Here is a 23,667-nt window from a genome sequence, read left to right as displayed (position 1 = left end):
TGAACCTTCTAGGCCACGTCAACCTTCCTTGTCCAATCATGTTAGAGGCAAGTTTGTCTGTTCCAGTTGAAGGCCTCCACGTCCAGGGTTTGATCAGAGCCAAGGATCGGGTTTGCCCAGTGCATTATAAGGTTACATCTTACCTTTCTACGTGCATTTGACGTTTCCTTCAATTTCTGCCATGACGCGACTGAGGAATTTCAACCTCTCCTTTTGCAATGAATTAGATGGGGATCTCCGCAGTCGCCTCAAAGACAAGCCCTACTATTGCGTAGACTTAAGCTAATCTTTTCGACCATAAATCTGTCTCAGAGGTCTGAATAATCCCAAGATCAACGACAAGGCTTCATGCCAACACCAGTGATTCATTAAGGCCTCTTAAGGTGCTACCCTTCCTGAGCTTGAGCCAATCCAACTTCAAGGACTTCCTGGCCTGCTTGCAGTCCCCGTTCTTGGACATGGAATTTCACTCATGCCAACATAGGCATTTTCATGACCCTTACCTACCATGGGCTTGGTGTGAGCTCCTAAAAGGTCTCCATCTCGCCTGCCACACACTGCCAGGACCAAAGTCCATGTTGAGCCTGTAAGAAGCTCCATGGCTCTATGCAAAACCTTTCAAGGCCGAACTAGCTATGCCCTGATGCTAGTGGAATATATCTAGAGTACTGATACATGGCTGAGAAGCCATTTATGTTGAGCATATGAGGCTTGAACGACCCCAAGGGAAACAAACCTTTCTGTGTTAATGCAACACTTGCCGTGCAACACAATAGTTTGTAACTTAAGCAAATAAGTTGATGTAAGCAAATGCAAAGCCAGCTAGGTAGACGATCTTCCATGTAATGATTTTATATTAATAAAAAGGGCCTCTGAGCCTACTGTTTCCAACTTCTTATGACTTTTGCTACATCCTGTAACATGGCATGATGTTCTTTGTTATTTATTTGTTCATGTGTGATTTGCAACACAGTTATCCATTTCATTCAGAACAAGGTTCAACTCAGCGTTATGGCTTTGTTTTTATTATGATGTGGTTTATTGCATCAAATGTTCTATGATCAACATCAACAACTTATTCACACCATTTTATTTCTAGTTCAGTGGTTCACACACTACTTAGCTTATTTATTAGTGTCATTCATTCCAAAGAAATAACACACACATGCATATTCAGCATGCCCATCTGCGACATATCCTCATAGAGATGTAACCACATGTCCCAACATTAACAACACAATTGTAGTCCCAAAATCCAGAGTTATTACAATCAGAAGTGCATCACACATTCATTAACTGATAAATAGGTATAAGCAAATACTTATCTTTGAACTTCCAGGGAAACTGAGTCTGGGACAATGACTCTTCACCCAACTATAGACAACTGCAACCACAGTTAGTTGCAGCTGTCACCCCGAGCCAAATTCGAGAGTTTGAGGGGGATGCTTGCTTGAGGGACTTGAATACCAACTTCCAACTGAAATAGGGATTCCAGAAGGTACCCTTTAATCCTACTAGTTGATTTCCACTTCTTTTATAAACATAGGGAGTCTAGAGGTACTCTGCTTGACCTTAAGAACTCACACAGGGATTCACCCCCTTCTAAGGAGTCCAAAGTCCATTGTTCAATAATGCAGTAACCATAAGTCATCAATCGGATCTTCCTTTGATGTTGCTTTAGGATGGCCTCTTCCCAAGTTGTTACAGGGTTCCAGAGTTCTCTATCTCAACCCATATCCTCCAAGGGACCCAAGCTGTTACAGGGCTCTAGAGATTCCATCCCAACTCGCAACCTCTAAGTACCTAAACTGTTACATGGCTCCAAAGAGCCTTGTCTCAACCCATAGCCTCGAGGGACCCAAGCTGTTACAGGGCTCCAGGGATCCTATCTCAACCCACAACCTCCAGGGACCCCAAGCTGTTACAGGGCTCCAAAGTCTAGAACCTCAACCCACAAGCTCCACAGAACCAGAGAACGAATCCTCTTCTCTTCTCTTCAACGTTGCCTGCTGTTTCACTCTCACTGGGTGCTTGAATTCCTCTGCCTTCTCTGTCTGCCTCTTGCACACCTTCGAAGGCTTCTCGCCTTACCTTCGCGAAGATAGGAGATAGAAGAAGAAGAAGAAGAAATTATTTTAACATCCACGAGGCTAAAGATAGCCTATGGGATAGATTGCTTCTTCATCTGCTTGATGTATTCGACCCTTTTTCTGTGAAGCTTCAAAATAAATGCTCCTAGCTTCTCGACAAACCCCTCACTAAATAGATTATCCCAAGAGCTAGCTGCCAGCATATTTGCATAACTTTCCTTGTTGTCTTTGAAGGCCTCACATTTTAAAATGAAATGTTTTTCTGTTTCCACTTTTTCGGAAGAACAAAAAATGCATACTCTTTCCTCCCACACTTCCTTTGGCCTTTTCCAGTGCCCCGTTTCACAACAGAGTTGATGAGAATTAGTCCTTAACTGAGTAATAAGAATTTTGGCTCTCCAAGAGATATTGGCTTCTATGTATGCTTTTGGTTGATGACTATGAGTGGGATTAAACACTTCAATATAGTATTTTTTTCTTTATTCCTAGCTCCTTATCCCAAGTACGTTTGTGGAACTTTTTCATAACAAAAGCTTTTATCTCTTTGCTGTTTATGGGACACACATTCAAGCAAATACCCCATTTACTAAACCATTTGTTATTTTGTTGCATCCAATTTTTTTTGCTTTTGCACAATCTATAATTAAAGACAACGTTAGGCCATCTACCCTCTTCCATTTGCTCAATTTTTTTTAAATACCTTATGACTCGCACCATAGCAATTGCTTCAATAGGAGCAGTCCCTTTTCACTTAACAAGATATCATAAGGAACTGCACTTTTAATCTTAAAATTTGTTTGTAATCAAATGCTTCTGAATTTTCTCAATTTATCTCCACTGCATGTCGGATGTATTGCTAGCCCACAGTTCACAACCATAGAGAATCACCAGAATCACTAGAAGCCCAAAAAGAGTTTGAGTGGTTTTCCAGTCCCATAACTCTACCTCTCTACACCTATTTTGAAAAGCATAAAATGCTTTCCAACCCCCCAAAGTTCTTTTCTTTCTACAACCATTCCAACTTAGATTTTTGTTGAAGTCAATTATTATTCACAATGATATATATTTATACAAGTCTAGTTATCCTTGGTTTCATGTTCCAAGTGGTCTCTTGGACTCCCTTTTACTGTTCAACTTCCACACCAACCCTTAGAAGATTAGGTGTCCAACACTTGTTTTGCATTTGCTGTTGCGTCCTTGTTGACCTGCAATGTGCAATCTCCTTGCTGGACTTCTTGTCTTCTTTTCTCATTGGTGTCTCTCAAGCAACATGGGCTTGCATACTTTCTCTTGCAACTCATTTAATTCAAGAACCAGTCTCTTAAATTCCTGCACCAACCAGTTTTCAATGGCTGTCCTGCAATTTAGGTTTCTTTCTCTGCACAAGAAACCACATCATCCCAAGCAAGCAGTCCTCCTCCCTAACTTTGGAATCCGTGTCCTTTTGACTCAACCACCTCTTTTAGATTTCACATATTGCAAAAATATTTAGAATGTATTTGATTGGAGGGCCATGGGTGGAGCTGTCAGAGTCTCCTCCCCCTTGAGGCAACACCGCCCTCGGTGTTCATCTGCCCATATGCAACAACAGAAAGAAAACACAACTCATACTGTTTCATGGAGCTTTATAATACACAACTCTATATAGTATTTACAATCATATACATGCTTGCTTTAACTAACAAATAAGAAGGGATAATTAGCTTTCATGGCATCAACCATTTCCCAAGTGGCCTCCTTTGTCTCAAAGGGCTTCCACTACACCTTGAATTTCTCTATGGATTGATTCCAGAGCATGAGACTCCTCATATATAGAATGCACATTGGCTCTGGTTGGAACTCTCCCTTTGGTTCCACCTGTAGCACATACCAATCAATCACTTGTTTAGAGTTTTGTACGTATCTTTTAAGTAAAGAAACATGGAAAACATCATGAACTCTATCTGAAGGAGGTAAATCAAGCTTATATGACACTGGTCCAATCCTCTCAAGGATTTCAAATGACCCACAATATCGTTGTGCCAACTTGGCACATGTCCCAATCCTTAGGGAACTCTTCTTGGGTTTAATCCTTCGATAAACATGTTCCCCAACTTGGAACTCTTTGTGCACCATATGTTGATCTGCATAACTTTTCTGCCTATCCTGTGCCACTTTCAAATTCTGCTTCATTATTTGGACTTGGCGCTCCATATCCTTGAGCATATCAGGTCCTACGTGGACCTCGTTAACTAGATCACTCCAGCTAAAAGGAGTGTTGCAACTCCTGCCATACAATGCCTCAAATGGGTTCTTGGTATCCATTGTTGTATGCAAATTCCACAAGTGAAAGATATTTTTCCCACTTCTTTGGCTGATGCATTAAATACATTCTTAACATGTCCTCAAGAATTCTGTTAATCCACTCTGTTTGCCCGTCTGTTTGGGGATGATAAACTATACTAAATGCCAATTTTGTTCCCATTCCCGCAAACAGTTCCTTCCAAAACTTGGAAGTGAACCTAACATCTCTGTCTGACACAATCTTCTTGGGAATGCCATGCAACCTTGCAATCTCCTTTATGAAGATTTGTGCTATGTCACTAGCGGAATTAGTGGATTTGACTGCTATAAAATGAGTTTCCCTATATTGTCAAATATGTGCAATGCTATGAAGCCTCCTTCAAGACCTTAAGAGCATGTGTTTCCTCCTAAGAGGTCACAGGTTCAAAACCAGAGGGGGTAGAGTATATATACTTTTGTAGACTTAGCAGTCAAATCGCTGCGCAGAGGTGGGTCCCTTGTCCCACAAACAAGGGGGTCTCATACACCAATTTGGTGTCTTGTTTGGCTGTGACCTTAAAATTGGATGATAATAATAATAATAATAATATATGACATGCTCTGTTGGGCTGTATGGCTGCTCTTCCTCGATGATAGCTGGCTGCCTTCTCCTTGTTGAACTATTGCTGAAACTCCTCGCCAATGGCTGAAATCAGATGTCTGATTTTCTCCTTCTTTCATGTGACTTGCGAAATTAATGCTCTGTGTGTCTTTGTCTTTTGCCCACTCTGTCTTGTATAACTTTGACATGAACGAAAAACCTAACCTTCAACGGTTAACCGTTAAAGATCTAACTATGAGATGACTATCTTTTAATTAAATCATTGACCCTTTTTAGTCATTTTATAAATTGAAACTTGAAAGTCATTTTACTAAAATGACGTTCACTTAATTGATAAAGTGAACTTTTGGAAAAAACATAGGATACATTTAATGACAATTTCTATAAGTAGACACCCTCATGGAAATACCTGTGTGAGCTAGTAACACTAACAATTCAACTATATCTAAATCTCCTCATCAAAATAAGCTGGTAGGAATACTTTTGTGTTGTAACTTCTGCTGAGAGATAAATATTGTAGTCTTAGCCATTCAATCTCAGAGATTTGCATTCCTCCAAAATTGCTTCAATTGCATTATGGTTATCATCTGTACCAGGTTCCACATGTAATTATGAATCTAGTTCTGGCTGAAAGCACATTTGTTTCATCTCTTATAGTTCCTTATTGAAAATCTGTTCTGTTCATGTTCAAACAGTTATAATCTTGATTTATCAGCAAGGTGTTATCTTGGCTCATTTTATTAGTTTGGCCTGTTTATTTGATGACTTGGATAAAGTTCAATACAATTTATGGATGTAGTTATCTCTCTTACTTTGGGGAAGGGCAATGAAATGACTCCTGTTGCTGTGGATTTTCTGTACAAGTAAGAACTTAAGACTTATGATAAAATGCAGTGGCCGAGAAGTAGGGCCTCTACTATGGGAGCCTTCAGTAGTCACAGAAGTTACTGGACCTAAAAAAAATCATTCATCCCATGATCAGGCAGCGACACCAGCCAATTATTCAAGACCAATTTTCATTAGGGAATCACCATTGCGAATGCACAAGAATTGTGATGAGAGACAGATACTGGCAGAATCATTGACATATAGAAATAATCAGGAGGTATGCTTTTTTTCTCAATTGTTTTGTTAAAAATTTCCGAGGGCCATAAAAGAATATTGTCTGAATAGCATTATTGATTAATTTAATTTTAATAATTTTTAACTTTTGCCCCAGAATATTATGACAAAAAGTGACAGGCCAAGCTTCAAGACCAAGAACAAAGATGCTGAAAGGCAAATGGCACACACAAAAGTCCATGCACATGTGAGAAATCTGAGTTGTGTCATTCTTGAATGAGGCCCAAAGCTAGATTTCTCATGTTCTTATTTGACATTGTGCTGACATTTTTATCTGGTGATTGCCTCTATAACTAGCCCTTGCAGGATGATGCCAATATGGTTCAGAATGGAAAAACATACATTGATAAGGCCAAAAATGAAGTTCCTCAAATCTTAACCTCGAAGCAAAATATGGACAGAAGAGGATTAAAGAAACGGCGGCTAGTTAAAATATCAGATTGTGGTAATGAGAAAGATTCAATTAGGATTGGTAATTCTGGTGAGGATAAAGAGAGCAACAGTGAATTGAAAAATCTAGAAATTGATGGTAAACAAGGCCAAGCAGTATCTTTTTCAAACCCTGCTAATGAAATTGTAGATTGTACAACCGCTGAAAATGTTAAAAATTCCAATGAGGCTCAGTCCTGTGAATCTACATCAGGCATGGACATGGAATTGGGAATTAATACTGAGATGCCTTTGGTTCCAAAAGTGCCTGCCTCCAACCCTGCAAGTGAGATATCATGTGCAATCTGTTGGACAGAGTCCAGTTCTTCCAGGGGAGTTCTATCATGTGGTCATCGTTTCTGCTTTAAGTGCATACGCAGATGGGCTGTTGAAAAGGTACATCCTAGGTCTTATCACTTCAAGGTTTCTGCAATTAAAAAAAAATATTTTGGACACATTTATTCAACTTCCAAACGTATTTGGATCTGAATTATGTTGCAGGTCACCAAGAAGAAGAAGGAACCTACTTGTCCTCTATGTCTGAAGTCATTTGATTTTATCACAGTTACGAATCGTGCTAGTTCAAATGACCAGAAAATCTTTTCTCAGACACTCCCTGAGCTTTCCGATGATAATATCTTTATGGTACTTGGTGAAAACGGTATTGCAGCTGATATACAACTGACAACGGTGAATACCCTACACAATCAAATTGTTACTATACTTCTTAACTAGTTGCCTATTCAAAATAATGGTAAGAATTAACCTTGGCTTCCTTGTATGTGTTTAACAGAATTTACAATGCAACATATGCAGCAGCAGAGATACGGAAGAGCTCCTTTTGAGATGCTATCGCTGTGGAAAGAGAGCTGTGCATACGTTCTGTTTGGATCCGCCTTTGCCTCCTTTTCCTGGTTTGCAGTGGTCTTGTACACTTTGCACTTCTGGCCGAAGGCCCTTCTATGAATTGTCATAGGTACAATTCGTGCAGACTATAGTTGGATAAATTTTAGTGCATGTAGATTTCCCTTCACCATTATTTGATGTGAAATCATGATGATTGAAACCTAAACTTCTTATTGTTGCCTCCCAAATTTGTTGAAATATGTTATGATTGCAGTTCAAGCGATGAACAATTTCATTGGATTCCTTGTGATAATGTGCTTTTATCAATAAATTTTTTCTTCAGCAAATACCAAATTACCTGTTATGTCTCTCATATATCGCTCTTCAAGTTGGCTGATCAAATATATTGAACAGTCTTGGTGACCGCGTGCAGAATTATTGACATTTAAAGACTACATGTGGGTTGCTGCGTTATTTTCCTCCCCAATTATCTGTTCAAACTAAGGTGACTTTTGAAAGGCAAATTTCTTCTTTAATAGTGACTACAATTTCACTGTTATGGTTATAACAGAAATTACCTCAAAACTTACCAGAAATGTTTGCAAAAGCATATCAAGGCTTTCAATCGTTAAGAGAATCTCAAAATCTTCACGTCTATGTTAAGAGTGGAGAAGCTTGTTTTCTTGGATTTGTTATTCTGACGTACAGATCGAATAATAAAATCAGCAAGTCCAAATGTGATGTACTTACTGTTTATTTTGCTAAGTACATCTCCTTAGTTTTCATATCTGCACGATATCAAGATGTTACCTTTATTGATTGGATCTTATCGTCGTTAATAGGGGATTATTCTAGATAATGAAATGAAAATAGTTCAGCTTGTACAAAATAGTGCTCGTGATATCTATTTGCACTTTTACTCCAATAAATAATAAACGTGATATAGATAGATTACATTTGACATTGATTGGTTGGCATAACATTAAATACGTGATATAGATAGATTACATTTGACATTGATTGGTTGGCAGAACATTAAATGTTCATGTAAGATGATCAAGTTTAAACTGTTATTCATTTTTTATCAATGCATTACTTTTTTTATTGGAACAAGATTTTATATTGTTCTTCAGCAATGTGCAACAAACTTTGTTGGAAACATTGGGGGATGTGAATCAGTGTGTGTTTCATTATTTTTGACAGATTTTCACTTGTTCTTGAAAATAAAATTGTATGGCCCAACCTGTCAAGATGAGGACGACAATCCTTTGTAAGCACCAACTTATAGTAATTGTTGGCTCCAACATTAACTCAACCTTCAATAAACCAGGACATGGACTTCAAATCAAACTTGAACTTAGCTTTCAAGACACCATGACTTGGCATTCAAATCAAACTTGAACTACATCTTCAAATAGCAGAACTCAACCTTTAAAAACAAACCTCAAACAAACCAGAAACCCTTCCCAAGAACAATGCTCAAAACCCTTCAAAAGATGTTTCAAAATCCTTTCACAAAAAGCTGCTTCAACTCATCTTCACTTTTCTTCTTAGTTCATGAGGTATGAACTTCAGATATGCTCCTTTACTTTGCTAAACACAAAACTGAAAACTTGAGTCCAGTAGTTAGAAATGCTCCTTCTCATGCTTATTTATAGTGTGTTTGGATGCTTGGTTAGGTCTAACTTGTCCAATGGCCGGGTCAACTGGTGTAACTGACTTAATGTATAGTGAATGGTCAAAAATTCATTTCTCTTCAGTGGTGATGAATTAGAAGGTGTGCCATATATCGTTGGAGAGGTCTCAGAGTAAGCTTTCGAACCACATATCCTATGCTCTTATTTGAGATAGGTAATTGCAGTAAAAATGCTTTCAAATATAGTGTTTCCAAATGGGGCCTGCTTGTACTTTGGTTGGATCATCTTGACAAAATATTTCATATCTCCTCATTCCTATGGAATTAGAGGGAGTGCCATATGCTATTGAAAAGGTCTCAAAACATGTTATTTGACTATGCAATTGGACAACCTTTGATATCAATAACAACCATTTTCAATGAATTTCTTATTATTTATGGTTATTAGATGATTAAACGATACACTATTTGACTATGTAATTTCTTCTTTCATTTGGACAACCTTTGACATAAATAATAACCATTTTTAAGAAACTTCTAATTAGCTATGGTTATTAGAGAATTAGATTGTTTTTCAAAAATAAACCAACAAATATTTGGTGGCATATGGTGCCAATATTTTTGATACATGAATATGTAAATTTATTTTTTCACACACCAGTGAAGATTCCCCAAGCAAAAATTACCGAAAACCAAATGTCATCTTCAGCATTCAATGCTTCCAAAGCATGAGACTAGGACATTACTCTCACACGAGTAAGTTTTGTTGAGGGGGTTCACACAATCCCGCTCGAGTCCTTGATCTTTTGATGGGAGTGTCAATTGGGATTGGAGAGTAGCTTGGACCAAGAGATCAAGGGGAACCACTACATTCTTAAGGTGAGTAGATGGGCATTATTATTCGAAATTGTCCTCGGAGAATGGACAATAGGCAAAGTGCCAGTGTTTGTACGGTTCCTTCCTCGTAGGGTTAATGCTTGATAACTTAGTGGGCAGAGGGGGATATCTAGTGATCAATGTATAAAAATTCAACTGTCTTTTAAAATATCTCAAATTTACAATAGGCACTTGTTGAAATATATGAAATTGTGCATATTTTTGCGCTCACACAAGTGAAATTCGGAAATACTTGAAATACGATTAAATCAATGTTGTATACCTATAACAAAATATTTTAGATTTATGACCAAAGTTGCAAGCCTACAAGTAAACATATAAAAAATCAGTAAAGTAAATTACTATTCTTATGTATAAGTTAGGTCGATACCTACAAGTAAACATATAAAAAATCAGTGAAGTAAATTACTATTATTATGTATAAGTTAGATCGATACTTTTTTTTTTCAATCAGCATGGAGTTAGAAGAGAAAATTGAGGCAAATGTTACTTGGAGCCTTTCATCTATAAAGTTTCACATAAAACCATTAAATTCATCCATAAAGTGTTGGCCACTAAAAATAATTAATCCTTTATTTGAAAACAGTAAATATGAAGTTTGAGAATATAGAATTGACAATCCAAAGGACTTGCAAATAGAGTCATTGTACAAATATTTGAATATCACATTACTCAAGGACAAAGTCACATGAATGCTAAGGGGGCAACTCCAACAATATCACAAGCCAACAGAACATGAAAGGACTCAAAAAGGGAAGAATGGAAGTGGGAGGACTAGAGAATTGTTGATCCATATCTTTCTAATTTTCATTAATTATAGGTTGAGACTAGATTGTTGTGCAAAATAATAATCTCAAAATCTCACATCTATATTGGAAACCCTAAAATCATGCACTTAGGTGGTATGATGAAAGTTAGGAAAGTCAACAAAAGAGGAACACCCAATACACACATGAAGATTTATTTTAAAAATCATAATAAAGCACCAAGTGATGTACCCTTTTCATGCTTGAATTAGAACAAATAACAAACAAAATAAGGAAAAAATTTGCTAGAAAAGCATTGCAACCATGGTATGAATGTCTTTTTTTTTGTGGGGACGGGGTGGAGAGGAAGGCATGGGGAAGAGGGGTAGTGTAAACTATTCCATTGAAGATAGAAGATAAATCCAATAAGAATAATCATTGAAACCTATAGATATTGAACTCCCCAAATTGTGTGCATCAATTTGGTTGGGAAAAAAGTGAAACATTTGAATATGTGCCATGAATCTCCATAAGGAGGGTGAACTAAATTTGCAAGAGTAATGACATACATTGCTTGGAATAGTGCATTGCATGCATGATGGATAAGATAGACTAGATAGACTCTGAAGAGGGATGGTTCTCCTTTTCTTAGGATAGATACAACTTTCTCAAAATAGGACCTCCAAAAATTACTTACTTTGTCTTGACATGCAACATCTTTGAAAATGCACATTAGATAAGGTATGACAAACTCCAAGGTTAAGTGCTCTCTTCTCCCAAGAATAAATTGCAGTTGCTATTAATAGCTCTCAAGTGAGGCACCCTCCTTTTGGCTCAAAATAGAGAATATAAGATCCAATAGAAGTGAAGTAGATAAGGTTTCCCTCCAAAATATACAGTGAACACAATTACCAATAAAATGGGAACTTGACCAAGCTTTGACTTTAGAGGTAGCAAAAAATCATCCGATTTTGAAAAGTGTTGATTTAGAATACACATTTTTTTGGAGCATATTTTTGATACATTAAATTTTTTTATGTATTAAGTATGCATATTTTTTTTTAAATGTTAGTGATCTTCATGCCAATTTTGAAAAGTGTTGATTCAACATTAAGCCCCTTTTTTTGGGCTTATTTTTGACGCTTTAAATTTTCAGATATTATTAAGTGTGTACATATATATATATATATATCCAGTCCAGTCCAGGCTGGAATAGCTTTCTCTCATAAGCCAGTCGCTAAGGCACGCTTAGAAGGGAAGGCAAGTAATAAGGTAAGTCAAGTTGGTAGAGCTCTTTTCACTTGTTGGTCGGGGAAACATAGATATTGCTTAAGTGCGAAAGGTTGACGCTTAGGTATTATGCCTGGTTGCACATAGTAGGTAGGTAGAGTAAGAGAGGAATAGTGCCACTGCTACTACTATGATTCCTCAAGCAAGTGTTATGGAAGCCTGTGTGCCGTATGCCCACCCGTCCAACGGCTCCTCTATTTATTGTAAGCCCTTCTTCCATCCGAAGTGGGGTAAGTGAGGCAGGCTGTATGTCTAGGTGGGTAGAACAGTTGGTAGCACTAAAATGAGCACAAGTGGGCTGGCTCCATATCCTGGCAATGCTGGCTTGCTGTCGGAGTTTACTTGGGGGGGAGATCCTTCTTGTTTACTAGTTTTAGCGTCCGACCTTGTCGTCTAGTTTTACCAAGTTGTGCCTATGGGAACGTGGGAAACATAATATATATATATATATATATATATATATATATATATATATATATATATATGTTGTTGATTTTCGTGTGGATTTAAAAAACATAAACTTTTCTTTTCATGGCATATTTTTGACACCAATTTTTTTTAAGTATGCATTTTTTTTTAAATATTTGTTATTTAACCATTTTTCAAGTTGTCTTCTTCTTTCTTCTTACTTGTTCTTAAATGATTTTTCAAGTTTGTGTTTTCTATTTTTCCTTACAATTTTTTTTATAATGAAATTTTTTGTTCTTTTGCAGAGTTTTAAAAAATAATAAAAATAATATTTTGTAGTTAGGATCTTTTTTTACATATTTATGTATCGTTTTTTTGTTGGTCAAGGTAACTGTATTATTATCAAAATTTCTAAAACATCGTACATCAACAACTGAACTGTATACATCATTGCTGCCACACCAGGCAAAATAACAAGCTTAAGAGGTAACAAGAGAGTTTCTCTGAACAAAATTGAGTCTGTAAGGAAGCCAAGACAACCTGTGTTTTTGGTTATTTCCGAAACAAAAGTAGCACAAGAAAAGAATTTGCCAGAATTACACATTACGGAGGAGGGTTGGGGGGAAACGGTGGTGGGGTTGCAAAGAATGCTGCCCTCTCATGCATGTGGTAGTCAATATGCTCTACCTAGATCTCCAACGCATGAAGGTGGTCATTTGTTCGCTGAAGTTGCCATCGAAGGCCATCTAGAGAGTCCAGGAGTTCATTCTGCGTGTGTCGGAGGTCGTTGATGTAACAATTCATTCCGATCGTCGTAGCGTTGTTCCCTCAGAGTTTCCATGCTCAAATGTAGTGTTAAGTTGAGCCGCTATGGAGTCCAAGGTAGTCGGGTCCTCTATGTCGCCTTGGGAGCGATATGGGGATATGGATACCTCTGCATCAGAGTGGCAGCTCTTGGTTGACTACGAGCCTGAGTTAGGTATGTCCTGTGGCAGATAATTCTCCATACGGTGACCAACTCCTCTGCGGGCACGGTCTTGTTGCCACGACATGCAACCGACTCCTCCACTCGTTACATGAACCTGGATGCCTGAGCAACCCACCACACCAATCAAATATGAACCAAACACAGGAAAAACATGACTTACCTCCCCTGTGTTGAAGTTCTTAGATTTCCCAGTGCAATTCCCGTGCACCTCCCCACTGTCTGCCGACGAGTTGGGTGGCACGTTGCAGGTCACAAAGGTAGACCAACCACTCCCGGGGAAGAGCCACGCCCCACATTCTCCGCCTAACTGCCGCTCCAGAGGAGCAATTCCTTGCTGGAAGAAGACCCAGAGTGAGGCAGGGGAAGCAAGAGCCCACCACCCACTCACACCAGCCCCGAGACTGCAATTCTCGTCGCTGTAGTTTGTCCTGTGCTCTCCCATATCCCACGACCAAAGAGCTTTCCAGTTCCAATCCCTCGCATACCCTTCAATCCCGAACCTGTCCTGCACCATCGCCCCAAGCCTCTGCCTGAGCTAGGACGCCAATACGTCGCTGCTTTCCCTCACCCAGCGTCCCCTCCTCATCGCCCACCTGTTGCAAATGACCACCCTGCTGCATCCTTCTTACATTAAGTAACACTCGTGGGAGAGATCGACTTCCAATAGCCATTAAGTTGGTCATGCTGCACGTGGAGGCCCAATTGGCTCCACGCTCGAACCCATAACGACCCATCTCCTTGATTGGACATCCCCATTTGGGTCTTCTAGATCCTTATGTATCAGTTTTTGAAGATATTGCATTTCCCCAGGGTCTAGGTCCGCTTTGGTACGAAGATTTGACCAAGCTGCCCTGAAGTTTTTATGCGGCCGGTTCGCCCCATTGTTGGCCAGCTAGTTTGCGACTTTATTGCCTTCACGGAGTACATGACTAGTATTGGTGTATTCGAAGTTTTTCAGGGCTTGCTAGATGCGATAAAGTTGAGATTCCAGTCTCTAGCTCCTAGCCACCTTCTGGGAGGAAGATCCATTGATAATCCTTTGTACCATATCTATGATGAGGTGTGAGTCCCCCACTATTCTGATTCTTCGATATCGAAGGTGGGAGGCCAGGCTCAAGCCAACTTCCAATCCTGTCAGCTCAACCACGCTATTCATTGTAATACCACAGAAGCTAGAGAAAGATGCGATTGGGGAGCCTACTGAGTCACAAATGATGCCCCCAGAAACTTGCTTGTCCGGGATTACCCTTGGAAGCCCCATCGAAATTAATTTGGAGGCAACTATCAGGGGGGAGGATCGTGAGATAGGCGTGTTGGGATAGATAAAAGCAAACGAGAGGTTCAGATGGGCAAGAATCCAAGCTTTTGATGGGTCAGGGTTCCAGTCATCAGGCGACCATGATTCAGAAAGGATGGATTCTTGGATGTTCGACATTGTCAGGCTCCATATGTGCACGCTGGAGGGCGTTTGTCCATTGAACAAGGCCCAGTTCCTTTCTTTCCAAGTGCTGCACAAAAGTAGACCCAAGGTTAATCATCAGGCCTAGTTCACCACCGGATTGGAGAATCCGTTAGTCTGCCAGTTCTCAAGGAGATCATGGATGTCATCTAGATGGCTATCTATTGGGCCAAACAGGTCGGAGGCATGATTCCAAACTTCGCATGTTATGGGGTAGTCTCCAAAGAGATGGGAAAGGGATTCTTTCGCTTGCATGCACAGGATACATATTGACAGGCCAACAAAACCTCGTTTCTGGAGGCGATCATAGGTAAGAATCCGCTTGTGGCCCACTAGCTAGAGGAAGTGAGTAACCTTGGGCCACATGTTGCTTCTCTAGATGTGTTACCAAAAGAGGTGATTCGATGGAGCCTGACCATTAGCCCAGATGAGATAGGATTCTTTCACTGAAAAGGTTCCTGTCATAGAATGACGCCATCTTAGTTTGTCCATATCCTAGGATATATGGACCTGATGTTTAGAGAGATAATTCCTCAGGCATGCACTTACCTCCCTTGAGATTGCTCTTGGCCAATCAGCACCAGATTTCCATCTTCGCCATCCGTGGTCATCCACATCTTCCATCCAGTAATCCACCACGCAGAGCGCCGAGATTGAGTGGAAGAGGGGCATCAGGTCAGAAAACTATTGATCTTGAGCAAGTCGGGGGAGTTGCTTCCAGGAGTCTTGCCAGAAGAGGGAGGATTTCCCATTCCTTACTTCCCAGAAGTAGTCTCAAATTAGATCACTGTTATTATTGGCGGGATTCCATATTTCAGATCCAGTGCTTGTAAGAGGTTCACGAAGGCAAGCTTCTTGCAATTTTCCTTGTCCATATTTTCGAGACCAAATCATCTTCTAGAGTTCATTCCCCCCTTGTACCCTCCGCCACTAGATTTTTGTTCCGAGGGTGTCACTCAACACAACTAGATCACGCAAACCAAGCCCTCCCATGGTCCTTGGGAGACAAAGTTTATGCCAGGCTACTAATGGGCACTTCTGTTCCATGGTTGCCCCACTCCAAAGGAATCTTCTAAACGTAGTAGCCAACTTTGCATAGATGCTCTTAGGGGCCAAGAGGGTGGATAGTTGATGTAATGGCATAACTTGTAGAACATATTTCACCAGGGTGGCCCTCCCTACCAGGTTGAGAACACAGAAGGTCTAGGTCGATAGCTTTTTGGAGAGCTTAGTGCAGAGGTCTTTCCAGGGGGGAATTTGGAGGGGGTTGATGATGAGGGGGACCCCCAAATATTTAGAAGGGAGAGATCCAATTCAAAAAACCCAGGGCTCAGGAAAGACAAGCTTGGACAGGCTTGGGAGTGTGAAAGAAATAGATACTTGATTTATCCTTGTTCAAGAGAACACCTGAAGCATCTTGGAAGTCCACCAGAATATTGTTCATTTGAATTGCCTCCCGAATAGTTTCTTTCCCAAACAGGAGGTTGTCGTCCACGAATTGCTGGTGAGTTATATAGACATTGGTGCCATGAATGTGGATGTCGCTCAATAAGTTCCTTTGTTTTTCTGCCTTGATCATTCATCCCAAACCTTCTGCCGTTATGATGAAGAGGAAGGGGGATATGGGGTCCCCTTGGCGGAGGCCACGGGACGGTCTGAAGGTTGACGAAGGAGAGCCATTAATCAATATGGAGAAGAAAGGGGTTGATATCAAGGATCTGATCCAGTGAACCCAATCCTCTGCGAATCCGAAGGCCTTGAGGATTGCCAACAGATAATCCCAATTCAATCGGTCATAGGCTTTTGATAGATCCAATTTAAGCAGCATGCCTTTTGTTTTGTGGGATTGCATAGAGTGGATGGTCTCATGTGCCAAGACAATGCCATCCAGGATTTGGCGACCTTCTACAAAACCTGATTGTTCTTGACTGATTATGTGGTGGAGGATGGGCTTCAGACGTCTGACCAAGATCGTGGAGAGGATTTTGTAAATGACATTGCAGAGGGCGATGGGTTAGAAGTCACTGGGGGCTAGGGCGTCTTGGGATTTTGGGATGAGGGTGAGGAAGGTGGCATTCAGGCCCGACCAGATGCCCCGAAGGCAACACGATTCCTCCACCAGGTCCCATATCTCATGCCCCAGAAAAGGAAAACCTGCTTTGAAAAATTTCACGGTGAATTTGTCCGGGCCTAGGGCTTTATTGATCGACAAGGCTTTGACAACTTCTTCCACTTCAAAAAACGTGATGGGGTTGAGCAGGGCTTCATTTTGGGAGGGGGTAACCAGGGAAGGGATATGGTTCATTACCGTCTGAATTGGTTCGGACCTGTCATACCCTTCATCTTGCAATAGGTTTGAAAAATAGGCTCTGAGTTCTCTTTCGATGTCTTCTTGTCGTTCATAGCTCCTACACGTGGACCCTTGCATATGGGTGATGCGATTTCGCTGGTGTGATTAATCATGGACCTGTGGAAGAACTTAGTATTGCGCTCTCCCTCACAGAGCCATTGGACCCTTGATTTCTGATGCCAAAGGATATTTTCTTGGGCTTTTCTTTCCTCCAGCTCTCGAATGAGGAGTCCCTTTGCTTCAGCTAATTCAGGGGATCGACCATCCCAGATGATTGTCCTTTCTACATCTAGGCGAGCTTCCAATTTGTTCTTCTCCAAAATATTCCCAAATTCTTCCCGGTTCCAGATTTTTATTTTGAGCTTCAGCACCTGGAGTTTCTTTTGGAAGGATTGCATCTTGTTACCCGATGGATTAACCATAGAGGTCCACCAAGTTTCTAGTTTCTCCATGAAGCTAGGATGTCTTAGCCAGAAGCTTTCAAAGCAGAAGGGCTTCCGCCGAGGAGCAATCATAGAGGTGATATCTAGACTGAACAACTAGTGATCCGAGTCAAGAGAAGGGAGAATATCTGTTTCAACTTGAGGGTATTGTAAGTGTTAGTGTCTGTCAGTCCCGTCAATCACTAGTGATCAAATTATGCTCTTTTAAAGTTTTTGTTAGGGTTCTAGGTTAAATTTTTATGGTTTTTGTTAGCTCTGCTATGCAAACATTGATTTTCTAAGATCAGAAAGGATCATGGTCTGTTGGCTGTGTCCGAAGGGGTCTCACAATGGTCAATTTCCTCTTTCCTCCCTCACCTCGCCCACCTCTGAACTCTCCTCATTCCCCATATAAGCCTTTCCGAAACCCGACAAAGCATCTTTTGGCCTTAGCCCCATGCGCAAAGCCCAAACCCACCATAGAACCTCACCATATGACTTCACGCTGTCATAACTCATTGCTTTTTCATCTTCGCCGTTGATCTTCCTCGCCGATCTAATGGCTCCCGTCGCACCCGATAAAGTAAACCGCCCGACCACTCTCCACCATCATATCCATCTCCACCCAATCCGATGGCATTCGCTCTCCTTGCGTCCGCAACCCGATCGAATGTTAGTGCGCGATGAGAGCGGTTTTTCTCTCTCATCCGCCGCTATGTGTCAACCGTTGAGTGGAATCGCGCGACTTTCGGCTTTTATCGCGTCATGCCAGGAAGAGGTGCGATGAATACCATTACTGCCCATTGAAACCACCCACGCCCATTAAGCGACCACGCAGCTCCTCCGCTCGATGACCGTCCGATCTATCCGCTGAAGATCTGGCGGCCCCAATTCACCCTGCTCCCACCTCGGCTTGTAGCCTCCGTCGAGCCATCTCTGCTGTCCGTTTCCTTGATCTGACGGTCATCCTTCCTTCTCATCCCGATTGACTGTTTGCCCATGCATTCCATGTCCTTGACCACTCTGTTGCCTGAGGAAGGAGATAGCTAGTTTGCAAGTACCAGTCACAGTCAGTTCCCAACAACCATATTAAACAGAAGCATGGCTGAAAGGGAAAAGGATGCAGCATGAGCCTGTAACTGAATTTATCAGTTATGGACTTCGCTGGTATGAGCACTCCAACAGCCTAAAAGAGACAGCACAACACCTGAACAGATCAGATTCATCCACTGAAGCAAACAAGCATGATCAGAGACTCCATCAGGCAGTTAAATGCAGTTGGTGGTCAATTATGACCCCTCCATACCTAAAATGGCCAAGTTCCCTTGTAATGAAATCTATAAATACCCAGAAAAAAGATGTAATCAAGGTGGATGGTTGGCATTTGATGTAAAGTTCAACTTCTGGAGACTATAGATATTTTGTCACTTATAGCGCCTCGTCTTCATTTTCAGCTAATATAAGCTTCTTTTGCTGTTAACTACTCACTTTCCATTTTCCTTTGTTCTAAGCTGTGCCTAATATGCTATGTTCTTGATCTCTTGAGGTTTAGCACTAGATAGCTGTCATCCTATCTCTGTGTTAGAATCTTGTATGCATCATTGAACAGGTGGTCCAGGTTTCTTTCTATCTAATGTAGGAGAGCTGTCATCCTATCTTTGCATTAGTAGATTAGATTTGCAGACTTCTTTACTAGTTGCAGCCGCCCATCACATGGTCTTGTGCATCTGCTCGTGTGGTTAGTATTCTCCATATTCACCTTATACCTCAAACTGTGAGTAGTTGGTTGTCTAAAGCCTTGTAGTCGGGGGGTTTTCACGCATGTCTGGAGTGAAACAAAGTAGAAGTGGTTATCTGGCTTGAACCAAACCATTAGTCCTTCCATTAAACCTGAAATAATAGTTGAATTTATATGTTACCAAGCATCTCCGAGCTACAACCTAGGAGAGTTTCTTGGAATCCTAACATAATTGGCATCGTTGCCGGGGAGAGGAGATTGCATCTCAGTTTCCCAAGGAGAACGACACAGATCCAACTTTGATGATAGACAAAGTCTGGACACATTTTTGGTTGTAATCATCTATCTAGCGACTCTACCAGAGGACCAACCTTATGGCGACTTCACATCACAGTTCTGGCTCAGTTTGTGAGACATACTTGAAGAAATCCTCAGAAGTCACCAGCTGACCCAGTGCCTGACCCTGAGAAGATTGTTAAGCAAAATAATATCATTCAAAAAGGAGCATCAGGATTAGGTAAGCCTAAACAATCTTATGTATCTCTGCAAGAGAGGCTTGTAACTGAGCATGTTCATTTTGAAGATATAGAGCCTAGCATTGTTAGTGAAGAAATACCCTCAGAGATCCATAAATCTACTTGTTCAATAAGTTCTCCTTTGAATCTCAGTCCAAAGGAAACCTCCCCTATAGTTCATCGTATTCATTTATCCTTGTCAGTCATTTCTCAACTCCCTACCTTTCAAACTGCCAGTAACCTTCCATCTACCCCAGTCATGGCAGGCCCACAAGCACCCATTAAGATGGAGAGAATCATAGCTACTAGGTATGGACCCCTGGTTCTGCCTATTCCTTTGAATGCCATGCCTGCAGGAGAATACTAGAAATACATGCCTAAGCTCACTGGTACAAAGGGAGTAACGACTGAAGAACACCTTGAGTCTTTCTATAGTTATGCTGATAACTTAGATATTAGTGAAGATGATGTGTGGATGAGAGTATTTGTCCAAAGCCTTGATGGAGAGGCTAGAAAGTGGTTCAGAGAGTTGACCCCTAGGTATATAGCAAACATTGAGGCCTTAGATGATGTGTTCCTAAAGCATTGGGGGGTTAAGAAATATATGCTGTACTATCATACTGAATTTGGGAACTTGCAGAGGGAAAATGGTGAGCTGCTATTTCATTTCAATAAGAGATTTAATCGCATGTACAACAGGATACCAGCTGAAGTGAAACCCACCCGTACCTCCGCTAAGCTCACCTATGCCAACGCCTTTGATTCTTATTTCTGTTTACTAATGAGGGAGAGATGTGATTCTTTGGCTGATATGAAAGATGCAGCCTTAGAAGTAGAATCAAATATCATCGCTGCAGAAAAGCTTGGAGGTAATGTTGATAGAAGAAGACAGAGGGGTGAGCCCTCATCATCCTCAGATCTTGAGATCGATAAAATGGCCAGGATGATAGAGTCATTAGCCTCTGAAGTTTCCAAATTAAAGGTTGAGCAACATTCAAGGAAATGACAAGCTCCTTATACCTTTGCTCTTCCAAATCCAAATCCATATAGAAGAGCAAGTGAGCAGTCGTAGATTTTGCAAAGAAACAAAGATGCAAATGAAGACCAAAGGGTGAAGACTCTTTTTCAGAATATAGTCATGGAAGAAGAGAAATTTGAAGAAGATGATGAGAACCATGATATGGAAGACAAGGGCAGTGTTCATTTTTTAACCAAAGCTGCCTATGAGAGGTCATTATTCAAAGGTCGGATCAACCAAGAGTGTGACAAAGAAGTTGCTTGTTGAAATTTGGTACCGGAGGACAGGTGGTTCCTTAGGCTTTGATCTTTGGCCTAGAGAAAAGTGTCCAAAAGAATTTAATTTTTCTCCTAAAGTGACTTTATAATTTTATAAAGTTAAATCTAATTTAAAAGTGACTTTAAGTGATAAAGTTACTAAGTCTAATTTTAAAGTGACTTTTATAAAGTCAATGAAAAATTAGAAAGGAAAAATGACTTTGGAAATAAATGAGTAAGTGGGTCTTTATTAAAGTGGCATGAATTAAAAAATAAAAAATGAGATTTAAATGAGCATTTAATCTCAGCCTTAGATCTCAATCTATTTCAGCCATTGGATTTAGGGATCACCCAAAAGTCACTTGGGGTTAGATTAAAGGAGGAAAAGGAAGAAAAGGTCATTCATTCTTTCATAAGCAGATTGGGAGAAGGAGAGCAAGAGAGCAAGAGAGATTTTTGAGCAGGGAGGAGAAGGAGACAACAGCTTGGCACACATTCCAAGGCAGCAGTTGAACAAATTTGTACAGCTGGTTCAGCACACAGTAAAAGGCAGATTTTGGCACGATTTTCGAGGAATGGTTTGCACAAAAATCGAGGAGCAGTTTGCTGATTTTTCTGCACGCAAAACGAGGGCCGTACAATGCATTTATTGCATGATGCGCAACGCATTTATTGCAGTCCGTACAATGCATTTCATGCTGGCCGTACAACAACATTTAATGCTGAAAGTGGGCACAAAAATCGAGGAGGCCGTACAACATTTATTGTTGTCATATTTGTTGTAATTTCCAGTTTGCTGCGAGGCATGGGAAAAGAGATAAGTTGTAAATTTGCTTGCTGATTTTTTGTTGAATATTTCTCACTGTAAAAAGACAATTTTCAGAAATAAAGAAGAGCTCTCAAACTGGTTTTCCCCAAGAGTTGTAGGGGGTTTTTCCAGGGTCACATTGACAAAAAATCTCAGTGTTTAAATGTGTTTTAATGGCTGTTTATTACTGCTGATTTTTATTTCTGCAATTTCCAACATTCTGTAAAATTTTCAGAATTTATGTTTTCAGCAAATTTATTTTTTCCAGCTTGTTAAATGTATGGTTATGGGAAAAGGCATTCAACTATATGGGAGAAATAAGGAGAAACTGAAAACCGGGGTGAGAAATGAGAAATTTCTACATGGTATCAGAGCTTGAGTGCTGAAGGACAGTTTGGGACAGCAAAAGGAAAAATTACATCTGCTGATTTCTTACTCAGAAAATTCCAGCAAGCTGATTTTTTCATAAGCAACAGTTTTATCTTTACTACAGCAATGCTATTTTTCAGTTTTAGGACAGCAGGATGTCATTGGGATTGAGGGTGGAGGATAGGCTGGATGGGCATACAAATTACAACGTTTGGAATGAGAGAATGCAGAGTATCTTTGAGGAGGCAGAAGTCTAGGATATCATGGTGCATACCACACATAACCCTGTTGTTGTGCCTACTGATGCTACTCAGTTGACAACTTATAATAAAAAGAACAACAAGGGTAAGAGGCTGATTCTAGACGGAATCAAAGACCATTACATTCCTCATGTGAGAGGAAAGAGCAATGCCCATGAGATGTGGACAACATTGTCCAATCTCTACCAGAGTACCAATGAGAACCGGAAGATGGTCCTGAAGGAGAAGTTGAAGAACATTAAGATGGGTAATGATAGTGCAGCTGGATATCTCACAAATATTACTAATGTGAGAGATGAGTTGACAGCGATTGGAGAGGCCATTCCACCCACTGAGTTGGTGCGGATTGCAGTGAATGGCCTCGCCCGCTCATGGTTGAAATTTGCTGATGGGGTTTGTGCACGTGAGACCCTTCCCACATGGGAGAGGTTTTGGGATGATTGCATTCAGACAGAGATAAGGAAAGGTCAGCTTGGGGCAACCAAGCCAGTTGAGCAGGATGAGGATGTAGCACTGGTGGCAGGAGGCAAGAAAGGCAAAGGGAAGAAGCAGGCTTCCACAAGCAGTGGTGGGGGCAAAGGCAAAGGTAAAGGTAAACAGGGGAACACACAGAAGGACTATTCCAAGGTGAAGTGTTGGAATTGTCAAAAGATGGGACACTATGCAGTTGTGTGTCCGGAGAAGAAGAAGAAGAGGGGGAAGAACCAGGACGTGGCAGCTTCAGCAGAGATTGAGGACTTTGCACGTCGTTTTGACCGGGAGTTTGCGTTCACTATATGTGAGTCCTCTAGTGCAGGATCACCTGCCACACAAGTTCAGAGGGGGCATGCTTTTCCCTCGATTAACGAAGCATCTTCAAGTATCTGGTATGTGGACAGTGGGGCTTCACGTCACATGATAGGAGTCCGTGAGTACTTCTCAGAGCTTTCAGAGAGTGGCACTGATATAGAGGTAGTACTCGTTGATGACAGAGTTGTTAGAGCAGTCGGGCTGGGGACACTGACATTTCAGAGGGAGTCCAAACCTCCCTTGAAAGTGTTAGATGTTCTTTATGTGCCAGGGATGAGGAAGAACCTCATATCCGTCTCAGCTTTGGAGGACAGAGGATATGAGGTACTGTTCAGGGGAGGACAGG

The 23,667-nt window shown here is 40.8% G+C and overlaps 1 protein-coding gene across 4 annotated transcripts in view; it reads left to right on the top strand.

Annotated features, from left to right (window-relative positions):
- LOC149257394 (zinc finger (C3HC4-type RING finger) family protein / BRCT domain-containing protein) overlaps positions 1 to 7,934 on the top strand; it is a 76,527-nt gene extending 68,593 nt beyond the window's left edge. The window contains exons 4-9 of one of the 4 annotated variants that reach the window (XM_089414248.1): positions 5,869 to 6,079; positions 6,194 to 6,283; positions 6,394 to 6,921; positions 7,027 to 7,215; positions 7,319 to 7,501; positions 7,805 to 7,934. In XM_089414248.1, coding sequence (XP_089270374.1) covers positions 5,869 to 6,079; positions 6,194 to 6,283; positions 6,394 to 6,921; positions 7,027 to 7,215; positions 7,319 to 7,501 — 1,201 coding nt within the window. In that variant the 3' untranslated portion in view covers positions 7,805 to 7,934. The other 3 variants (XM_089414246.1, XM_089414253.1, XM_089414257.1) reach the window with 3 other exon arrangements.
- Positions 7,935 to 23,667: the final 15,733 nt, after the last annotated feature.

Source organism: Pinus tabuliformis, chromosome 6 (assembly GCF_031772625.1).
Source record: "Pinus tabuliformis cultivar Carrire ecotype Pingquan chromosome 6, CPIR1, whole genome shotgun sequence".
NCBI lineage: Eukaryota > Viridiplantae > Streptophyta > Pinopsida > Pinales > Pinaceae > Pinus > Pinus tabuliformis.
The sequence above is the reverse complement of the archived record's forward strand: the minus strand, read 5'-3'. Positions and strand labels throughout refer to the sequence as shown.